The sequence below is a fragment of the Pezoporus flaviventris genome, unplaced genomic scaffold, assembly GCF_033815535.1.
Source record: "Pezoporus flaviventris isolate CSIRO_AGI_PZ_B2104156 unplaced genomic scaffold, CSIRO_AGI_Pfla_v1 ptg000066l, whole genome shotgun sequence".
Classification (NCBI taxonomy): domain Eukaryota; kingdom Metazoa; phylum Chordata; class Aves; order Psittaciformes; family Psittacidae; genus Pezoporus; species Pezoporus flaviventris.
Genome location: NW_026892614.1, coordinates 16483196 through 16502890, shown reverse-complemented (window position 1 = coordinate 16502890; position 19695 = coordinate 16483196). Strand labels below are relative to the sequence as shown.

General features: G+C 45.6%; 1 protein-coding gene and 1 long non-coding RNA gene across 3 annotated transcripts in view; both read right to left on the bottom strand.

Annotated features, from left to right (window-relative positions):
* LOC133278529 (uncharacterized) overlaps nucleotides 1-13639 on the bottom strand; it is a 58980-nt gene extending 45341 nt beyond the window's left edge. Inside the window, exons 1-2 of one of the 2 annotated variants that reach the window (XR_009746580.1) lie at nucleotides 13575-13639; nucleotides 6262-6372 (exon numbers count right to left, since the gene is read on the bottom strand). This is a non-coding gene — a long non-coding RNA (uncharacterized LOC133278529). The remainder of the gene's footprint in view (nucleotides 1-6261; nucleotides 6373-13574) is intronic. The other variant, XR_009746579.1, reaches the window with a different exon arrangement.
* A 3333-nt stretch (nucleotides 13640-16972) lies between these two features.
* On the bottom strand, nucleotides 16973-18442 carry PRR18 (proline rich 18). The gene has a single exon (XM_061470882.1). The coding sequence runs from the start codon at nucleotides 18186-18188 to the stop codon at nucleotides 17388-17390; it is 801 nt and encodes a 266-aa protein (XP_061326866.1). The 5' UTR covers nucleotides 18189-18442; the 3' UTR covers nucleotides 16973-17387.
* Nucleotides 18443-19695: the final 1253 nt, after the last annotated feature.

The following is a 19695-nucleotide window of genomic DNA, read 5'->3' as shown; positions in this document are numbered from 1 at the left end:
CTAAAAGAGATCAGTAAATGCAGCAAAGAAGACAAGCCATAACTTTCCTTTCCTTGTAGTGCTATGTGGCTCTCAGGACAGAAACATTCCAACACTTACATCTGATGTAAGTATTGGTTGGCTACATTGGAAATTGAGGTGTTCTGGGCACAGAGCAAGTGAACACGAGTAAAATTGTCTCACACAGAATACTTTGCAAAGAAGCGTATAGAAGAGTTACAGACCAGTAGTAACTGCTTGAAGATGATTGATCTCTGGAGTGGTGGTGTTTTTTCCCTGGGGAAAGGGGAAGGCACCAGCTGGTTTAGTTCATGAACTCTTTTCCTGCCTCAATTTCTGTAAGCCTGTCTTCTCTAAATTCAGCTTGACAGAACCTGGGCAGGAGGCTTTTCTTTTTTAGGCGCTACCTTGTACACGCTCTTACCTGCACACTTTCAAACTCCGGGCTACAAACGAGAAGTGGTTCCCGGCACTACAGAACTGGTAGCGCCTGCAGCTCCCCACCAGATGGCAACGCTGACCCGGCTCTCGCTGGGGACACCCACTGTCCTTCGCCCCTTGCAGCCGCCGCTGCCTGTTAGCCTCGGAGCACATTATGCTTCACGCAGGGGTCGTTCGAGCAACCGCTACAGCTTGTTTCTATACGCTGCCCGAGTCTCTGTGAGTTGGCATTATTAGCTGCCTTAATGTCCAGAGAAGTGATTTCAGCTACCTAATATGCTAAGTCATAGAATCACATAATAGTTAGGTTAATGGAACACCTCCCACTAGACCAGGTTTTTCAAAGTCCTTTCAACCTGGCCTTGAACACTGCCAGGGATGGGACAACCACAGTTTTTCTGGGCAACCTGCTCTCACTAACTTCCTAATACCTAATCTAAATATACCTCCTGTCAGTTTAAATCCATTCCCCTTTGTCCTCTCACTACATGCCCTTGTAAAAAGTACTTCTCCAGTTTTCTTGTAGCCCCCTACAAGAGTACCAATGTATGCTCAGAGATACAATGAGGAAAAGAAAAGCCATAGGACTTAGCTTCCTGAAAGAAAAGTACATTCACACTTTCAACAGAATAAAAAGTGTCTTTCCAACTGTGTACAATTACAATCTCTGGCACTACAGAATTATAGCTGTAATATTACTGAATGCCACCATCATGCAAATGCCACGGTGGTACTTGAACTAAAGGTAAATCTCGGTTATCAGCGAGACATGAGCTGAGACACAGGCAAGTGACTTCCCACTGCACTGTTGGAGAAAACACGAGGTGAGCATTAACCATAAGAAAATACTGACACTATCCCACAACACTGACTACAACAAGTTTTAAAAAATGTTTTCTGGCATCACAAATGGCAGATAAAATACTGATGAATGCCATGTAGGTTAATCAAAGTCGGCTATTTTTGATGCACAGATAAATACTCTCTACTGATAATGACCAAAGAACTCCTTACCAGCCTTACTTTGCAGACTGTCATCTACTTACTAACTGTTGAAAATAATGAGCAAAGCAGCATAGCAAAGTACTGCGCCTAGAAACCTCATTTCCCCCAGTATGTAGTTACAGCCGGAGAGGTTGTTTTTTTTAAGAATTTCTTCAGTATTTGACTATATAGCCCAATTTTTCCCTTGCCCACACAGACATAAAGAATAAAAATAAATAAATGAATTAAAGATACTGGTAGAATAACCACAACTGATATCAGAATCTGCTCTAACAGCTAAAACAAAGTGCTCTGCCAATACAGAAACTCTCTTGGCACCTGGGTACTGAACAGGGAGTTCCAGCCCCTGGGTAACTGAACCATTTCATTGCTACTTGATCACAAATCCTGAAATCCAGTAGTATCACTTATCAGATAACCTGCTATAGTGGCATTAGCTGATCCATCAGGGCTTGCTTCATCACACCTTCCTCAATAAATGCTGATTTGCTGTTTCTTCTCTTTTCATTGCCATCTCTGATAGTCCCCTTCTGTTTGTGGTTATTCTGTACAAAGACAAATCAGTGCCAAAAAAAAAGAGGGGCTGTGCAATTGTGGCAATGGATACCTGCTAGGTTGCTTGTCTTTGCCAATACATAAGTCAGATCCTGCTAAAACACGTAATTCATGCATCTTTTGAGATGCATGTTTTGCATGTAAATTTTAATTCACAGATACTTTTGATTTTGCTACTCTCAAGCAACAACACAGGTTAATGAACTACTTCAAAATATAAAGAGCTAGTGTGAAGGCTGTGTTTCTAAGGCTTTGAGTAACTGATTCAACATACCTGCCTGGGTTGCTATGCCTAGGTATAAAACTCAGGGCTGACTTCAGCCAATAACTAGAATGAAGGTAGGATATACCCAGCCTTAACATACTTTTATACTTTTCCACACTACACATACTTCAAAACCAAGAGCCTGCTCCTGATTCTCAAACCAGAGTTGAACTGGAGTTGAATTTGTGCATACTTATTGGCAGTTTAACATACTCAGCAGACACTCTTCTGCTGTCCAGAACATAACTGGACAGCCCAAATTCTGCAGGCTGCACCAGCAAAGCACGAAGATGTCTTTCTACACAACCTCTAAATCCCACTGAAATGCAAGGCTTCTGGTGCCACATGTGATGCAATTAGCATAGCAGGAACATCCACACCAGGCAGGCAAATACGGACACAAGCCACCGCTGGCGGTCCAGACGAATAGCCTGTGCCAGTACAACAGGTCTGGTGGCTCACAGGTAGGCAAGGGTTGCCCAAAGTGTTGATACAAATAAGAAGTAAACTGTGTTAGTTGGCTGTCTGTTGTACATGTTGAAAATCAGAAATTTTATTGGGATATTTAAAAAATGTTTCATTAATGCCCCACTAAAACTAGACTACTCCAGAACAGCTGCACTACCTGACTAAACAAGGCATCTGTTAGACCCTCTCTAAGCTTTAGAAAATAGCAAGCATTCCAGGCAAGCACAATGTGCAGGTTTAGGGTAAGCCCCTGATGTGTTTTCATTTTTGAGATCTGGGTTGGAATGGGTTGTTTGACAGCAGGAGGACAAAACAGATCAGCTCTTTGTCCTACACTGATTTGCAGTCTCAGTTCTGGATTATACTCATGGACTAGACATAAGACAATTTCATGCTGTTTAGTAAATTCTTTCTGCAGTCTGATGTTTTTTCTTGGTTTATCCTAAACTAGCAGCTGCTCAGCAGCAAACTCTGGCTAAGGCTGATACTTTCCAGGGTTCACCAAATTTCTAATGTTATTCCAAGAAACAGGCCCTTCAGAAAGAATCTTCTCATCCCAAATCATACAAAGCACAGTTTGTGTGGCAGTGCTTCTGAGGTGATACAAGCTCTCACACCAGTGGCCAAGAGACAAGACAAACCAGTTAAAAACCTGTACATTAACTTGCCCCTAGCATGTGCTATTTGAGATGAAGCCTGAACACACCTTTCTTGTTCGCAGGATACTGGTATCTGCAAACCATCTCACAGAAATACTTGGCATTACTGAGAACATCCTGCACAACTTTGCTTGTCTCTCACACATAGTACAATTTGTTACTATGAAATCAGGAATACCAGTGACTGATTTTGTAAGTCAGGGAATACGTAATGTGTATCTAATAAGCAGCAGTAGATGAGACAACAAGCAAAATGACAGTAAAATAAAAATGACCAACATAACTTTGTTTTGCTAATAAAGAAGAAAAAAACCCCAACACTAAAAGCAAGAAGCACCATTATTTCCTCCTCTCACTTCTTTGCAAAATCCATCCCACTGGCTAAACACCAAAGCACTGCTCTATAGACACACTGCTCGCAGTAGGAAGAATCCCGCTTGCATTGTAAGTAATCCTTTGCTACCAAGGACACGAGCAAACATGCATAATCCTGGCGGTTCTCACCACACAGAAAGGCCTGAAGGCACCCACTGTGTTGAGGAGAGTGGAAGGCAGCCCTGGCACCTACCTTGCAGCTCTCACCCTCCAAGTATGAGGCAGCAACAGTGCCTGGAGCAAAGAAACACACCAACAATACCTTACAGCACTGACAGCTTTTTGTAAGTGAGAAGGATAAAGACAAAAACTTAAAATCAGTAGCAATAATTCCATGCATGCCTCTTCTCATCCCGTTTTTAAATCCAACATCTGGGGTTTAAATCAGGGGAATAAGTGCTGATTACAGTGTGGATTCAGATTAATGTACTCCCACACTGAGCTGGCAGTGAACACCACAGGGATCTCCTGCCTCGGAGAAGATGAGGCTGGCAGATGGTGCAGGTGCTCATGTTCTCCAGAGGCAAGATGATGCTACCACATGGGCGGTTATGATTTAAAATCATAGAATCCATTAGGTTGGAAAAGACCTTTAAGATCATCAAGTCCAACCATTCCCCCAGGACTGCCAAGACCACCACTAAACCATGTCACCGATGGCCTGACCTACACAGCTTTTGAACACTTCCAGGGATGGTGATTCCACCACTTCCCCTGGGCAGCCTGTTCCAACGCCTGATCACTCTCTCTGTGAAGAAATGTTTCCTAATATCCAGTCTAAACCTCCCCTGGCACAGCTTGAGGCTGTTGCTTCTTGTCCTATTACTTGTTACTTGGGAGAAGAGACCGACTCCCACCTCACTACAACCTCCTGTCAGGTAGTGGTAGAGAAAGAAATGGAACCGTGACACAGACTGAGGTACTTTGTTGCTGTGCCATGTCCCTGTGCTTCTGCCTACTCTTCTTCATGTCAACCCTATTTTTCTATTTCCCTCACCTCACTGCAGCAGTTCCACAGTGACATCCCATTTGTCTTTTCCCACACAGAGGTTCCCAGCAGCACCATTCTGAGACAATTCAGTGAGTTTCATGGAGCTGAGCTCACATCTTTAGTCTACAGTGGACACTGACATATAGAAGAGACATATAGATTAGCTTAGATGAAGAACTGTGATTCATAGAGACACAAGAGTCCTACTCTTGTGAGTCTGTGGTTATCCACCTATTCCCTGCCAACACAGTTCTGAAGTTTATTTTGGATCCAGAATCAAAGGGACTTGAAGATAGTGCAGCAGAAACACTGAAAGCTAAACAAAGAAGCAATTAAACCACCTTCTGGAACAAGACAACCTAAGAATCCTTTTAAGCTCATGCAGCTTTCTACTTTCAATGCTTAAGACTTTGTAGGCCTTTTACCCTAAGTTTCCATACCTCCTGCAGCAGCAGACAAAGGTAATTCAGCCTCAAGAAAAGTTAGGAACAAATCAATAGGTGATTGTTGGAACAAGAGGAAGTAACATGAGCAATACAAGGTGGCATCACACAAAGGTGAGTGACACTGTGCAGCATCCTGGCATGCACACCAGGAAAAGCAGTAGTATTTAGCAGCTGAATAACCAAATACATACATTGTTGTACCTGTCCTTCCTTTACGTGATCCCAGTTTTGTCAAAAGTAAACACAATTGCTGAAAAGTCATTGTAAATGTACTGTGAAATCCAAGTACAAATCTGCCCATGTACATGCTAACATTCCTAACCGGTTAATCAAGTCTTGAATTAAATGCTAGCTGTACTATAAGGTACTATGTTGAACCCACACAAACCAACATTGCCTTGTGTCAACATTGCTTTGTTCTTCTGCTAGGTGATGCATTGTCTTCCTGTTCTAAAGTATCTAAACAAAGCCCCATAGAAAGTATACAATACAGTCCTAACCTCAGTACTTCATCATTTTCCTGGCACACAGAAAGATTTTTGTTGTGCAAAACCACCTGAATCACAACACATATAAATTAAGGGCCTGAATCCACAGCATTCAAAAGAGGCATACAATTGCAGTGACGAAACACTTGCATTGCCCCATCTCGGTTTTAGGTATTCAGCTCACAGACTGGATTTCAGGAGTCCTAGTCAGACTAGGAGTCCTAGTCAAACCCCACATCAATAGCGCTCGACAGAGCCTGGGTCTCCTGAGTGGCAAAGATTTGCTCTCTCACTGATGTGCTGACATGTTTTATATCCTGGCTGCAGAGAGAAAAAAATTAAAAATGAAAATCCTAAAGTAACAAAGAAGCACCTAAGAAAAATGTTTCTCAAATCTAAACTCAGATGGTTCATTTACTGCACTGAATTAACCGTTCATTTAGTCATCTATAGGAGCCTGGATTCCCTTGTAAGAAACAGCATTCCACTATCATCTCTTCAACGGTGAAAAGTGTCCTATGAAATGGCAAACTTTGAGTAACAGGCTAGTGGTATTCACTGCACTCACCTTGTCTGCATGAAGGAGATCACACACAAATCCCCTCACCTTCCAGGAGAGCAATGCAACAACTGGCCGTTCTGCATGGAGGGAGAACATTTTCCTTCTCTTCTGAGCCTGCTAGACAAGGGAAAGAGGACACACATAAAGCAGTAACTCTTCCCTAAGACAAGCACATGAACAAGGTAGAGAGGAATCCTGGTCTTCAGTTGCTTCTAAAACTACGTGCTTTTTGTTTTAATTATGGCAATTTGACAAGAAACAGTAACCCATAAACTAATTTTCCCTCTTCTACATCCTAGTTTCCTACTTCCACACAAAAATGTAGTTTCCTCCCCCCCCCCAAAACCCTGCCCCTGAAAACCTAAGAGCTGTTTTTGAAACTGGAGCTCCACAAATTAGATAGGACACATTTTCACAGAAAAAAAAAAGTATTTACTGCTCTCAGACAAGCAATAAAAATACCCTTCAGGCAACTGTTCAAACTGTGAAAAGAGACCAAGTTACGTGATCTTTATTTGCTCCCTTCCCCCACACAGGCTCTTTGGCAGACGAAACACAAGAAAGCCCCCATTAGTATGCTCAGGAGGCAAAAGCTCAGGTTTGCCAGCCTTTTACCAGGCAACATGGTCATCATCAACCAGTACATGTCAACATGTGGCCCAACGAGCTGCATAAATAAACAGGTTCTGGCGTTTTCCAGTGGCTGGCACAGGCAGCTGTTGTAAAATGCATCATGGGAAGGCATAATGAACTCCTAGAAACACAGCGGGGCTGCATGAGGAAGAGCCAGCTCTAGGCAGTAAGTGATGCTGAGAGCCCTTATAAAAAGCCTGTGTGCATAAATAAAGAGACATGGATTCATCACTTCATACCTAACTTTAGCGCACTTGACCCCACAACCACAGTGTACATGTGTCCGTGACTTCCTAGGGCACTCTTTTCAAAGAGGAAAAAGTGAGTGCCAGCCTTCCTCCTGCCCCCTCAAGGAAATGGCCCCATGCACGTCACCGTACATAGTGAGACTGTCCGGGTGCTAGTGGGGAGCTGAGCAGAGGAATCAGCTCTACCTGAGAGACCAGTTTGTCACCTGCCAACTTTACTTTGGGGTATCACATGGGTTTGTCATCAATCTTAATTCAGTCTGCGCTTCTGCTGGCTCCAACAGTGACAGTCTCCAGCTATCACACCTCCTTGCTGAGTCTTCCCATCCCTTCAGCCTGGCTCCAACCTGAATCTGTATCATTTACCCAGGCGTCTGAAGACACATCACTTTCCCCAGATCTGCTGCCTCCAGCTCTTGTCCTTGTTGTGCTTTAACCCCAACCAGAAGCATGAGAGGTTGGTAGAGACCACTGGTGGTGTTGGGAAAGCTGTTCTCACAGTTTCTTCCTACCTCCTCTTCTCAGGAGGTAGCTGTGGCTGCTTATAAAGTTAAGCTCTGTGCTTCAAGCCCTCATTTTAAACACACTTCAGGCTGAAAAAGCCTTCAGAAAGGAAAAAAAAAACCCAAGCAACAGCAAACACACAACCTCCCAAAACCCCAAGACCAACACAAAACAAAAACCCTTTCAAATCAGTAAGACCTTTGCAAGCGTTTGCAGAGTAACAGATTTCCTTTTTTAATCCATCACTTGATCAAATACTGAAAACTTATTTCTTTAAAGACAACCATTATTTGACACAGAAATGCAACAAGTTAAAGGCCGAACTCTTGCTGCAAAGCACAGAGAATTTGCAGTAGTAACAGTAAATTACACCAGTAATAGTGCACTGAAACAGGTGTACATTTTTATCTTTCTCAAATTTTACTCTCAGAGTAATAAAACTACTTCTTTTTTTTCACTAAAATTTCAAAGATATATAGATGTTTACCTGATGCACGCACCTGGAACAGAATTTCACCCTGTCTGGAGGTGATTTAATGGTTAAAATACGGCACCAGACATCATGCAGTCCTAATACACAAAATGCTTTACCTACTTATACTTTAATCCAGATTATAGCATAGCCAGTCAATGCTGCAGTACAAATATTTGGCAGTAGCCAGAGCCAAGTCCCTTGTCAAAAAGGTGTTATATTAGGCAGAAGAAAAGAGAGAGCTGTTCGTCTCAGGTAAATTTAATGTCAAAATATATTGTCTGTGACTGCGCTTCACAACTCAGCATGGCTTTGTGTGGAAAATAAAACGCTCTGATTTACAGCGTTATAAATGTTTGCTAAATGCCTTAATTGCCCGCTTTTCTTTCAAAGTGGCTCTTCATTATTAGCTTACAAAGTGTGCTATGTAAGGTGGATAATTTTTTTCCTAATTCTTTATTGACACCTTAAAAATCTGTATTTTACTAATATTCCTTTGAATAAGAAGTGTCTGCTTTACCTCGGCATTCAGTGATGAACAGCCGCATTCAGCTCCTTGTTACTATGGCAATATTACGTAGGAGGTACAGAAACAGACAGATGCTTTTATCTTCTCCCTTTGTACTTAGAATATACTCTCTTACACCACCATCCCCCTCCCCCCCCTTTATTTTTGAACAAAACAGCCACAAAAGGGGATGGTGAAACGTTCAGAGAACCAAAACAAAGGTTGTTTTATTAACTTTGCTGTTATATTAACTGAGGATCAATTGCAGGGCTATGAATGAGATACAAACACCAAAGACCTTAGGAACTGATCTCACAGACAAAGTATTTTCTTTGTTTTCATGGAAAATAGAGCCAAAACCCCAAAGTGATTGTGACCTACTCTGCCTGCTTCTCAAGCAAAACTGAATGCCTTTGCTGCTCAGTAGTACCCAGGCAGTGGTGAGAGCAAGGACCAGTCACACAAACTTGCTGTTTCCCCTGGAAACAGCTGAAACAGTCAATGTAGGCACATTTGTGAATGTCGGGTGGGATGAAATCTCACTCTTTATGTGACCCCATCCAAGAGGCAATGGAAATAGGCTGCTGCGTGGCTGCTAACACCTCCTCTGTATTCATCTGCTTCTAAGTAGCAACGGTATAACACCTCCCTCCCCATGCAAAAAAAAATTGGGATGCAGAGTAAACTCTTCATGGTAGCCAATGCAATATGAATAAAGTATTCAATCCTGCTGGGTGCAAACAAGATGGACAGCAAAACATCTCATTTGCATCTCCTGACTCAGCCACTTGCAGAAGCTTTCCCTTGTTGTACCAGTCAAAGCAGACCAGATGAGTGAAGACCTCTAGCCCAAGCCACCAAGCTCCCAGGCCACGATGGCTGGTGTAGGGAGCAGACATGTTACGCAGCACAGCCAGCTGAGCTCTGAGGGGTAAGGTCTGCCACACACAGCTGGGAATCAGCCAGTGGCAGCACATCTGTCTGCAGCTAGGCTTGCTGTGCTCCTCCTTTTCTGCTTACAATTTGTATTCATTCACCAGAGCTTGGCAGTATAGTTACTGCCTTCAAATTTCTTTTCAGATTCATCTGAACTAAGAAAAAAGAACAGAAAATCATAAGATTTTTTTTCCAAAAAAAAAAAATCAACTTTCAAACTTACGAAATGTATGTTTTAGCATTTCTAACCTCATAAACTACATTTCCTCAGTTGCTCATTCAGACGAGAGCACGATTTGGTAGATCACTTTTTTGTGGTTCTACTTACACTCCCACACTGCCCTAGACAACCCATTTTTCTTTGCCCCAACGAGTCTGCAATTTTGACAGCTACACATTCTTAACATATGTTCCTGTGGCTTTCAGCATTTTTTAAATAACTTGCTGGTGGTGGCAGAGATTCCTGATTACTACATTTAAGCCAATGGGCCATCGGCTCACTCTTTCAGAAATTTCAGTAAACCCTTTGAAAGGACCAAGTGATCCACAAATTATATATATTTACTATACCAGCAGCATTTTTAACTCCTGCTGTTATACAGACCAGAGTCTGCTTTGCCATACTTCTGGAAACTGATAAATGCAGAGAAATAAAGCCAGAAGCTGATTAATCTTAACTTCTCAGCGAGGCATTTCCCATGGGCAGCAGAGAGAAGCACTACAGAGACATACATTTCATAGAGCTCCAAAAAAGTGAAATAAAAGGAGACACCCTCCAACAGTAAAGTGTCGGTATGATGCATAGCAAGGTTAGCAACAGGGATGTGAATGCCATACTGTGCACAATAAGCATTCCCAAACATTCCATGAACTGAAAACCAGTCCAAAAGGCATTGTAAGCATTGACGTGAATTCACTATTTGCTGTTTCACAGTTATTCCCCCCTGCAATATTGACGGTTTTAAATTAAAGATATTATGGTGATCACTAACAGTATCTGGGTCAGACTATTTCCCATTTTGACAGAAGCTTATTGTAAAAGCTCAGTGGGAAAAATTAAGAAGCCATGAGATTGAAAGGGATGGATTAATATATTTCTTCTACTTGTAATTTAAAGGAATCACTTGCTGATGGCATCTTGGGCATTATCCTCCAGATACACCTGCCAAGTCAAGTTATTTCACCCTGAGATGACCCGCATAAGGTCCACACACAATATTTCCTCAAAGTTAAAAGCACCTACCTATGAACTGAAAGGAAACATTCTCCATAGAACAAATGGTTGAATACAGTGACCAGTACAAATTATCTACATAACAAGTACTTAATACCAGGGCATCCCAGTGTTCCTTTTTAATGATGACTGTGCCTGTCTGGGGAACAGATTTCAGTCACTGCAAACCGATGTGGAGAAAGCACATACACATGTGGGACAGTTCACTCGGTTAGAGCCATGAAATTCACCCTCAAGACCTGTTCTGTATTTCACACAGTGGCAAAAAAAGAATAAATCCTAACAACACATAGCTCCACACAACAACCTCCCAGAAACACTTATTCAACTATTTGTTCTTTTCTCTTTGCTTTGAAATGTTGTGCTTCGGGGGTGAGGGATGGGAGGGAAGTGGAGGTGGATTTAACTCATTGTCAGAAGAGAAGCTATAATAGCGGTCGCCAGAGCAAGGATAAAAAAAGGGTGTGGGGGATATGGACATGATTGCATCATACAAGCATCTATGGAAAAGTCTTGATCTCTCTTAAGACTTTCAGATACTAGGCAGTAAGTAAATAAGAATGGTTTCAAAGAACATAACCATAGTTACTGTATGGATATATAGGGAGAATAAATAAATACATAAATAAATTAGTGAAGCCACAGCTTCCTATTGAGCACTGTTACCTGTTTCCCACAGAGAGCTCTGCCACTGCCCAGCATGGGAGGACATGCTCCCTTGCGGCTGTCCTGGTCATGGGTGTCCCCAGCAAAAGAGGGGAGGTGATGAGCAGCACAACCATGGGACAGGGCAAGAACAGCCTGGCCAACGGTCCTACCTCAGGCACACCTCGAATGGTTTCATGGTCTCAGTCCCACACTTGTGGACGCACATGTTTCTCCCTTGTGAGGGCCTGGACACTGTCTGCCATGGAGACCCCTGCTCTGGGGTCTGGTCCTGTGTTCCCCAGCGCCTCGTGGCTTCTCCCTGGTAATTACTACCCAGTCCTTCCCACACCAAGCCCCTCTTCCTGAGAGCTTTGCTTTTATTTGCCCCCATGACCATTCTGCTTATAAATAGTTTCTGTTAGCTTTTAATGTAAAGCATTGAGAGTTCCATCGCTCAGCGTTGTTCCCACTTGGGTTTTGCCATTCAGACAATGCCCTGGCAAAGAAAGTGATGCAAATTATTTCCCATGCCCTCACTACGTGACTTAGCTGATGAAGCATTAGTAATACACTGACAGGTGAAACTCAGGCAGACACATAAATGCTAAAAAAAGAATCACAATACTAGAAATCCCTACACTTTGCTCTCTTCTGTGTTAATTGCTAAGAAGCCAATAGCTTCCATGCTAATTTACTTTTATGCTTAATTAGGAACTTCTTTTTCATTCAAAGCTCAGCTTTCACCAGCACTCAGAAGTGAGACGACAGGAAAGATGATGGAACTATTACATTCCTTTGGTCAGTGTGCCGAAAGCTGAGTATCACTTGGCCCTCACTCAACAGTTCATTTAACCACAATGTGAAACAAATCCGGGGAGAGTGGAAATGGTTCTTAAATATTTTTTTATGCCTAGCACTTCCACCCAAGATGTGAGCTCTCACTGTAGAATCACCCAAGATCATTATCTCAAGACACCTTATTGAAAAACAGACTGGATGCTTTTGATATTTCAACATCATAAGAACAAATCAATCAAGAAAACTTTAAGCCATTCCAGAGCTCTCAAGCCTTTATCATACATTGCAAAGAAGAGAAACAATCTGACTTAAAAAATTATGTCCTTCTGAAAAAAAACCCTTCCACGTCTCTTTCAATAAAATTAAAAGGGGCTAAAAGCCCTAATGTCATTGTCTGTGCACTCATCTCACTGCTATCACCAGGAAGCAGTTTATCCCCCTGGAGGAAGCCCCTCACCCACACCACATCCATTTGCTGGCTTGCTCCTGCAGCCAGGTGAAGATGTGGGCTGGAATGCATCAGTTGAGAAGCTCTGCTAAAGTAATTCCTTCAGTTAGTGTCATGATATGCCCCATATTCTCAGAAATCAGCTGAGCACGTATGAGTAACAGACTCCCAGCGCTGTTTCCAGAGACTATTGCTTCAGTTTTCCCTCCCTGGAAAGGGAAAAGAAAAATTCCTGCTGTTCTCAGCAGCCAGGTACTGAGCTGCAGTAACTCTGGTGCTGCCTGAGATGCTCTGGAAGGGTCGTTCATCAGCCTCACTCCATGCTCACCTGTAGCACAGGTGTCAGCTGGGAGTACACACATCACTGTAACTGGTCATTGCAAAGCAGTGATTTCTTTTTCAAGAAGTATCAGAGCCAAACCTTCTCAAAAGCTCTTTCTCTCTTTACAAAACCACCACTTTTTTGAAGGGAGAAAAATGAATGTGCCTTTAAGTATCTCAGAAAACCACCCACAAAACACTCCCCAAATGGAAGGAAAGCTGCTGCTCAGGACAAGCATCATTCTGCTGCCGGGAAAGCTGCCAATGGGTGCTTTTGCTGCCCAGCTGCATGTGGGATCCCTTCAGCATGGCTGGGGAGGCAGGTGGGGCTCATGGACAGCAGCTCATGGGGAATGCTCCTTATTTGGGCTTTGCAAGCATTTCAGTGAGGAAGATCACAAAAGAACACAAAAGCCAGGCAACAACATGCTCTCCCCTCAACTTTGAGAAGAAAGATGGTACTAATTGCATCAGTGGGGTGAGAAAGCTGAGATCTGGGCTAGGACCACAGAGCAAACTCAGGGATGCACTAGGCTGGGGCTTTTCAGTTACAGAAACATGGGCTTCACCTGTGCCTAGCTCCTCCAGGCTGGCTCAGAAACAGTGGTATGGTCACCACCACCTATTAGCTACCTATTAAGAAAAAAAGGGAGACACCCAGAATGCACTGTTGATTTTTTCTTTTTCTACCATAAATCACACTGATGTGTTTGGAGGAAGAAGGGAAGCTATCTACCCTGAAGCAAGTATTGATTATTTCAAGCATCCATGGCACCAGCTGCTTGTAATTCTCTTTCAGCAGCTAAAAATGCTATGAGTGGGAGGCTTAGGCTGAGGCACTTTGAACATGGCTAATATACTGTATAAAGCAAATGTAGTGATTTCCAGGTTGCTTGTCAGTTCTTACAGAAAGGGCAGATCCATGCCACCTGAGAAGTATTAGCTGTATTAGAACACATCTAATCTGTTCACTGGCACAGAACAGCTCTTATTTACATCAATACTTACACCAAAGTGGAGGTGTGTGGGAAGCTCTGCAGGCTGGGAATTGGGGACTTACCCTTGCCTTGGTTGAGCACAGGACAGGAAAGCTGCTGTTTCACAGCAACCCACTTGCATTTTCCAGTTGTGCCAAGAGCCCCATGTCCTCAACTCATGCCTTGGGCAGAGGAAAGCTCAGACTGACTGTGGATCAGCGGGATGGGGGTGCTGTGAAGAAGTCTCGGTTCTTGGCACTTCAGACAGCTCTTGCTCTTTCAGCAAGAAAAGAACCATGACTAGTTTGTGATATGATGCTTATTGGTATTATAAAATGGATCTTGAATAGCAATGCTGCACAGAGACAAATGCAATGACCTATTAGAAGGTTTTCACTGCTGTCTGAATCTCCACAAACATTTTTGTCTTTTGAAGCCTGTTGCTGGGCTCAAACATCTATTTACACCAAATATTAATGAAGTGAATAAACATTTTATAATGTTTAATTGTCCTGGGTTCAGCTTAAACTATGACATTTATTTACTTAAAATTTTTGGATGCTAGAATCCAGGAGTTTTCTTTTTAACTGAAAAGAAAAACCAACCTAAAGGTAAGCTACATGCAAGATTAACGGAAGCTACATGCAAGATTAACGGAAGCTACTGTTAGTATGTAGGAAGCAACTTCTCTGCCTATTCTACTATCCCTTGTAAGATTTATGGGCATTTCAGGTGAAAGTACTCAGAACACTCAGGTCATTATTTATTGTTAAAAGAGAACAGAAAAGCAGCAAATAGTGAAAACAATAAATCTCGATGTTAACGTTCAGTGAAGGAGGTACTCTTCCATGCAGCATTAGTTAAACGACTCAGAGCACTGGAACAGGTTGCCCAGGGGGGGTGTGGAGTCTCCTACATTAGAGATATTCAAGGCCCACCTGGACAAGTTCCTTTGTGATGTACTCTAGGTTACCCTGCTCTTGCAGGGGGGTTGGACCAGATGATTTTCTGAGGTCCCTTCCAACCCTTGGGATTCTGTGATTCTGTGACTCAAGAGAGCTCAGTGGCTCTTGACATCCAGCCCAAAATCAGGACTGTGTACCCTCATCCCAGGATGAGCCCATCTCAGGCCCACTTCCAATTACCATACATGATGACTTTCCTAACACAAAAGACTTTACTTGCATGATCTCTGGGCAGCTTTGTGCAAACCAAATCTTTAGGGGGAAAAAGTATCTATACAGGCAGTTTCCAAGTTTTCAGACTGCTCTTTCTAGTGGACTTCGAGCAGGTTCCTCCTTTGTTACACTTGGCAGTCCCTTTCAATCCACTCCCCCACCTATCAATGCTGTATTTGCTGCTCCTGTGCATTCAGACTTACTGACTTTTCTGCCGCACTTCAGGCTGAACAAAGCAGCTTTCAGCCTCATAAGTAAGCTTTACCATACTTCAGCCCTTAATGAGCGGAACACTTTTCACTGGAATTGGAGACACTGATTATAGTCAATATGAAAGCACAGAGCAGTTGTAAGAAACAACATTTGTAAGAGTCCAGGATGCTCTTTTATCAACTTGCATTCTGAAGACAAACATAAGAGGAAAACTCAGCTACAGCGCTACTACTGTTTTCCTTACTGTTAGAAGAGGGAAAAACAAACAAACAAGTGGGTCTGACATTAATCTACTGTAAATTAAGTTTGGCAGATAATTCCCAATTGTTAAGGCATATTTGCTTGAAAATGTGACCGAAAATTGGTAGAACTAAATGCAAACTCAGAATGGTGCAATGATGTGTAGTTTCATAGATAGCACTACAAATAACCTCCTTTATTTGCTTAAATGAAATAGAATTACTCTCCATACATTCTCACGACCCATAATTTTCTCTCTGGCCTTTGAACGTAACTATTTCACACCTGTGTTATATTGGTTCATTATTTTTTCAATAGCTGTACCAATGCATTTAATAAATATTTTCTCAAAGCATCTTCCCTGTCATTCCTGATTCCGGGGGAAAAAAACGGGAAAAACTGTTTGAACAAACCTGGAGCAACACAGAACGTTACATAAAATGTAGCAGATCACTATGTTATCCAATTAATCTACAGAAAGATTATCTCCTACCATTTCATGGAACAATCAACACAGACGTCATCTGGTGTAAAAAAAAACTGGCATGAAATGTTTAATTCCCAATTTGCAGCAATAAACTATGTTTTACTCTAATTCAACTTACCATGTTTCTACATGCTCAAACGTTCATTTACAAAACGTTTTCCATTCTGTAAACACCGTACCACAGTAAATATGTAATTTTCACTTTGGTTCTGAGAAGCTGGGTAACACCACCACGAGAGCGGCAGTAAGTGGCCGAGACGATAAGCATGGGAAGATTTACCTTCCCACCGGGAATTTCGGTCCGCTGATCCTCTCCCGCCCCCTCCTCGTCTCTGAGCCCTGACGAGCGCCAGCTGCGGCCACAGCTGGAAGGTCGGGACCAGCTGACAAAGGATGGGACCGCTCCCCTCTCTCCCTCCTTCTTTCTTCTTTTTACATCGACAGCAGCTCGAAAGGTCGGATGCGCCTGAATCACTGCCTGGGAGGGGGCTGATGCCCGGCAGCCTGCACAGACCCAACCTCTCACCTCTCGCTCACAGGAGCAGGCTCTGACCAGCTGCCTTTTGTCAGGGGCGCCTCCAAAGGACCGGTCCTGGCCACCGCCGCCCCCGCTTCGGCAGGGCCCAGGTAACTCCGCTGTTGTTCACCCCGACTGCCGCCGCGCCGGGCTCGTCCCGCTGAATGCCCGGCGTAGCGAGTTGGTTGGCGCCGAGTCGGCGGTGCCTGTACGGATACCCATCCCGAACAGGCACCTGCACCCGCTAACGCACCGTTACCAGTCTGTCACCTGGGTCGTGGGGACACCTCTATAGCGAATGCGCCCGCTCCGGCAGCCCCCTACTAGGAATAGCCCAAAGCGAGGCTACCAAGGCTACTGCAACACAGGAATTGAGTCATTTATTCAAATAAATAAAAATGAACTTTTATGTACAAATATACAAAATCATTACGCACGTCTTACAAAGTAGTCAGAAGTCTTAAAAAACACAGGGGGAAAGGCAGAAGGGGGACTGGGGGGAACGGACACGACGACGCCCACAGCCACTTCCTCCCCGGCCCCCGGGCTCTGCCGGGCGGAGGCCGGCGCCTCTCCTTTGTCCCTCAGCCGAGCGGCGGCGCCGCCCCGGGGACCAGCTTCGGGCCGTTGCCCCGCTGCCACTCGCGGGGTCGCCGCCGGCGCAGCCGACATCACAAAGGAGACAACAGCTACGGACACCGGGTGGCGACCCCGCCTCCGCCCCTGGCCCCGCCGTCCGCCGGGCAGCTCTCCCGGTCCCCCGGAGGGACTCAGAGGGTGCTCAGGTGCGGCAGCGTTTCCAACCTGTCTGGGCGGTCTCGCCCGGCCGCGCTCTCCACGCCGCGCAGCCACTCGGTGCATTTCCGCACCAGCCCCTCGTCCACCGCGGCCCCAGCCGCCTCCTCCTCCTCGTACTCCTCGTCGTCGTAGCGGTGCTTCTCGTTGAGCAGCGATATCTTCAACAGGGCGCGCAAGTCCCCGCTGCCCGCGCGGGCTCCGCGCCGCGCAGGGGTAGGGGTAGCTCTGCCGCCGGGGCCGGACCCGGACTGCCCCCGCTGCCGCTCCAGGCTGCGGCGCTGCAGCACCCGGACGGCCTCCGGCGGGAGGCTCAGCGAGAACCGCGGCGCCGTCTCTCCCGGCGCCCCGCCGAGGATCTCGCAGGAGCGGCTGCCCGGCCCCGGCGCACCCGGGCGGCCCCGCGGCTGCGGTGTGGCAGGCGGGGGGCGCACTCCGCGTTCGGCCGGCGGCCTCCGCGGCTGCTGTCGCTGAAGGGAAGAGCAGGGCCAGGAGCTGGAGAGGGGGCCCGCCCGCTCCGGGGGCGCCCCCCGCGCCTTCCTCGCTGCCTTCTCCTCCGCGGGCCGGGGCGCTGCCTTCTTAGGGGCCGCCGTCGCCGCTGTCAGCTTCTTGGGCTGCGCCCGGGCAGCGACGGGGGAAGCGGTGGGCGCCGGCAGGATGGGCGGCAGGGACGCGGTGCGGCCGGGCGCTCCCTCCGGCTCCTCGCCGCGGGCCCAGGCGGCGCATCTCCCCGCCGGCGGGCAGGGCCCCGCAGCGCGCCGGGGCTGCAGCCCCATGGCCAGGGGTGGGCGACGAGCCCCAGACGGCGGCGGCAACAGCGCGGGATCTGTCTGCGCTGACGGCCGCAGCCTTTCTCCCCGTGATAACCCGCCCCCTTCCCACCCTTCGCCCGCCCCGGGAACACCCTTCCTCGGCGTGGGGTGGGTGGGCGGGACGGCGCCCTCCCGGCGATAGCCCAGTCCCGTGGCCCGGCCGCCGGTGCTGTGCTGCCGCCTCTCCCCGCACGTCACCCACCCAGCCCACAGCAGACCCGAAGGGACGGGAAGGACCAGGGGGCTCTAAATCCCTCCCAGAGTCCTCAAGCGTCCAAGTGTGAAAGGGCGGGCTTTTAATGTCACGGTAAAGCAGCACCTTCACGCCATCTTCAACACATGAACGGTATTGTGAGCTCCTCGACTTCTTGCACGGCCGTGAGCAAGGGTAGGCAGAGCGGACAGGAGCGCTGTCCGCTACCCGAGTACCTATAGCAGTCTTGCACCACACGGAACTCCCAAAACGCGTAAACATTTGGAGAATAAGAGCATAACTGTGTAACGAAGAGCCTCATCTAAAGATCCTTCTTCTTAGCCTCAGTGCCTTCTGTGATCGAGAAAAAAAGCACAATGCTCAGCACTTGCGTTGTGCTTATTTGTTGTGTTGGGAATTTTTGTTTTTAAGGAGGAAGACAATTTCCTGCCTTTTAAGCTACCCTAAACACTAACAAAGGTCTGGAAAGGGTACATGGGACAGTAGTAGGTAAGTAAACACATTTCGTACAAATTCAAGATTACTACCACTCCAAAATTTAGTCTAAAAGATTACAGCATATTATTTCTATAGATTTTACTTGGGTAGGATGTATGCAATCTGTAAGGGTAGATCTCCCCCCATCTGGTTTCACACTGCCAGAAAAGGGTATCACACAGTGCAGATGCACCAACTGTGAAGTTTTGGAATATTCACACAAAGCAAACAAAGACAGGGTGAGAATGACCAACTGATACCAACAAAACAACAGAGCGTATGCTCTAGCTGCAGATGAAGAAACAATCCTTAAATGTTCAGGCAAGAAAAAACAAGAAAGCACATGATGTAACAGACCTATGTGCATGTAAAGGTATGTGAGCTCATGGAACTTTTGGACCTCAGTTCTTGAACCCGTTCACGTAATCTTAAGGTTAACTGATGAGTGTTAACTTTGTTATTTACCATTACACATGCTTATCTGAATAACTAATACCATTCTAATTAAACACAACAGTAAAGGTGATTGTGTAAACAACTGGTGGGTGACAGACAACACCGATGCTGGAGCCCACAAGTGCCTGGTCCTGAAGCACCAGCTGATCTCCCCAGTGTCAGCTGTGCTCCATGGCAATGACAGTATGACATCTATCACCACCTACACGCATACTGGCTCATCTCCAATGCATACTGGAAACAAAAAGGAACCAAGAACTCACCCAAGGGTCCACCGAAGGGCTGTGACAGGCAGAGTTGGAGAGGCTGTCCACCACCTCACTG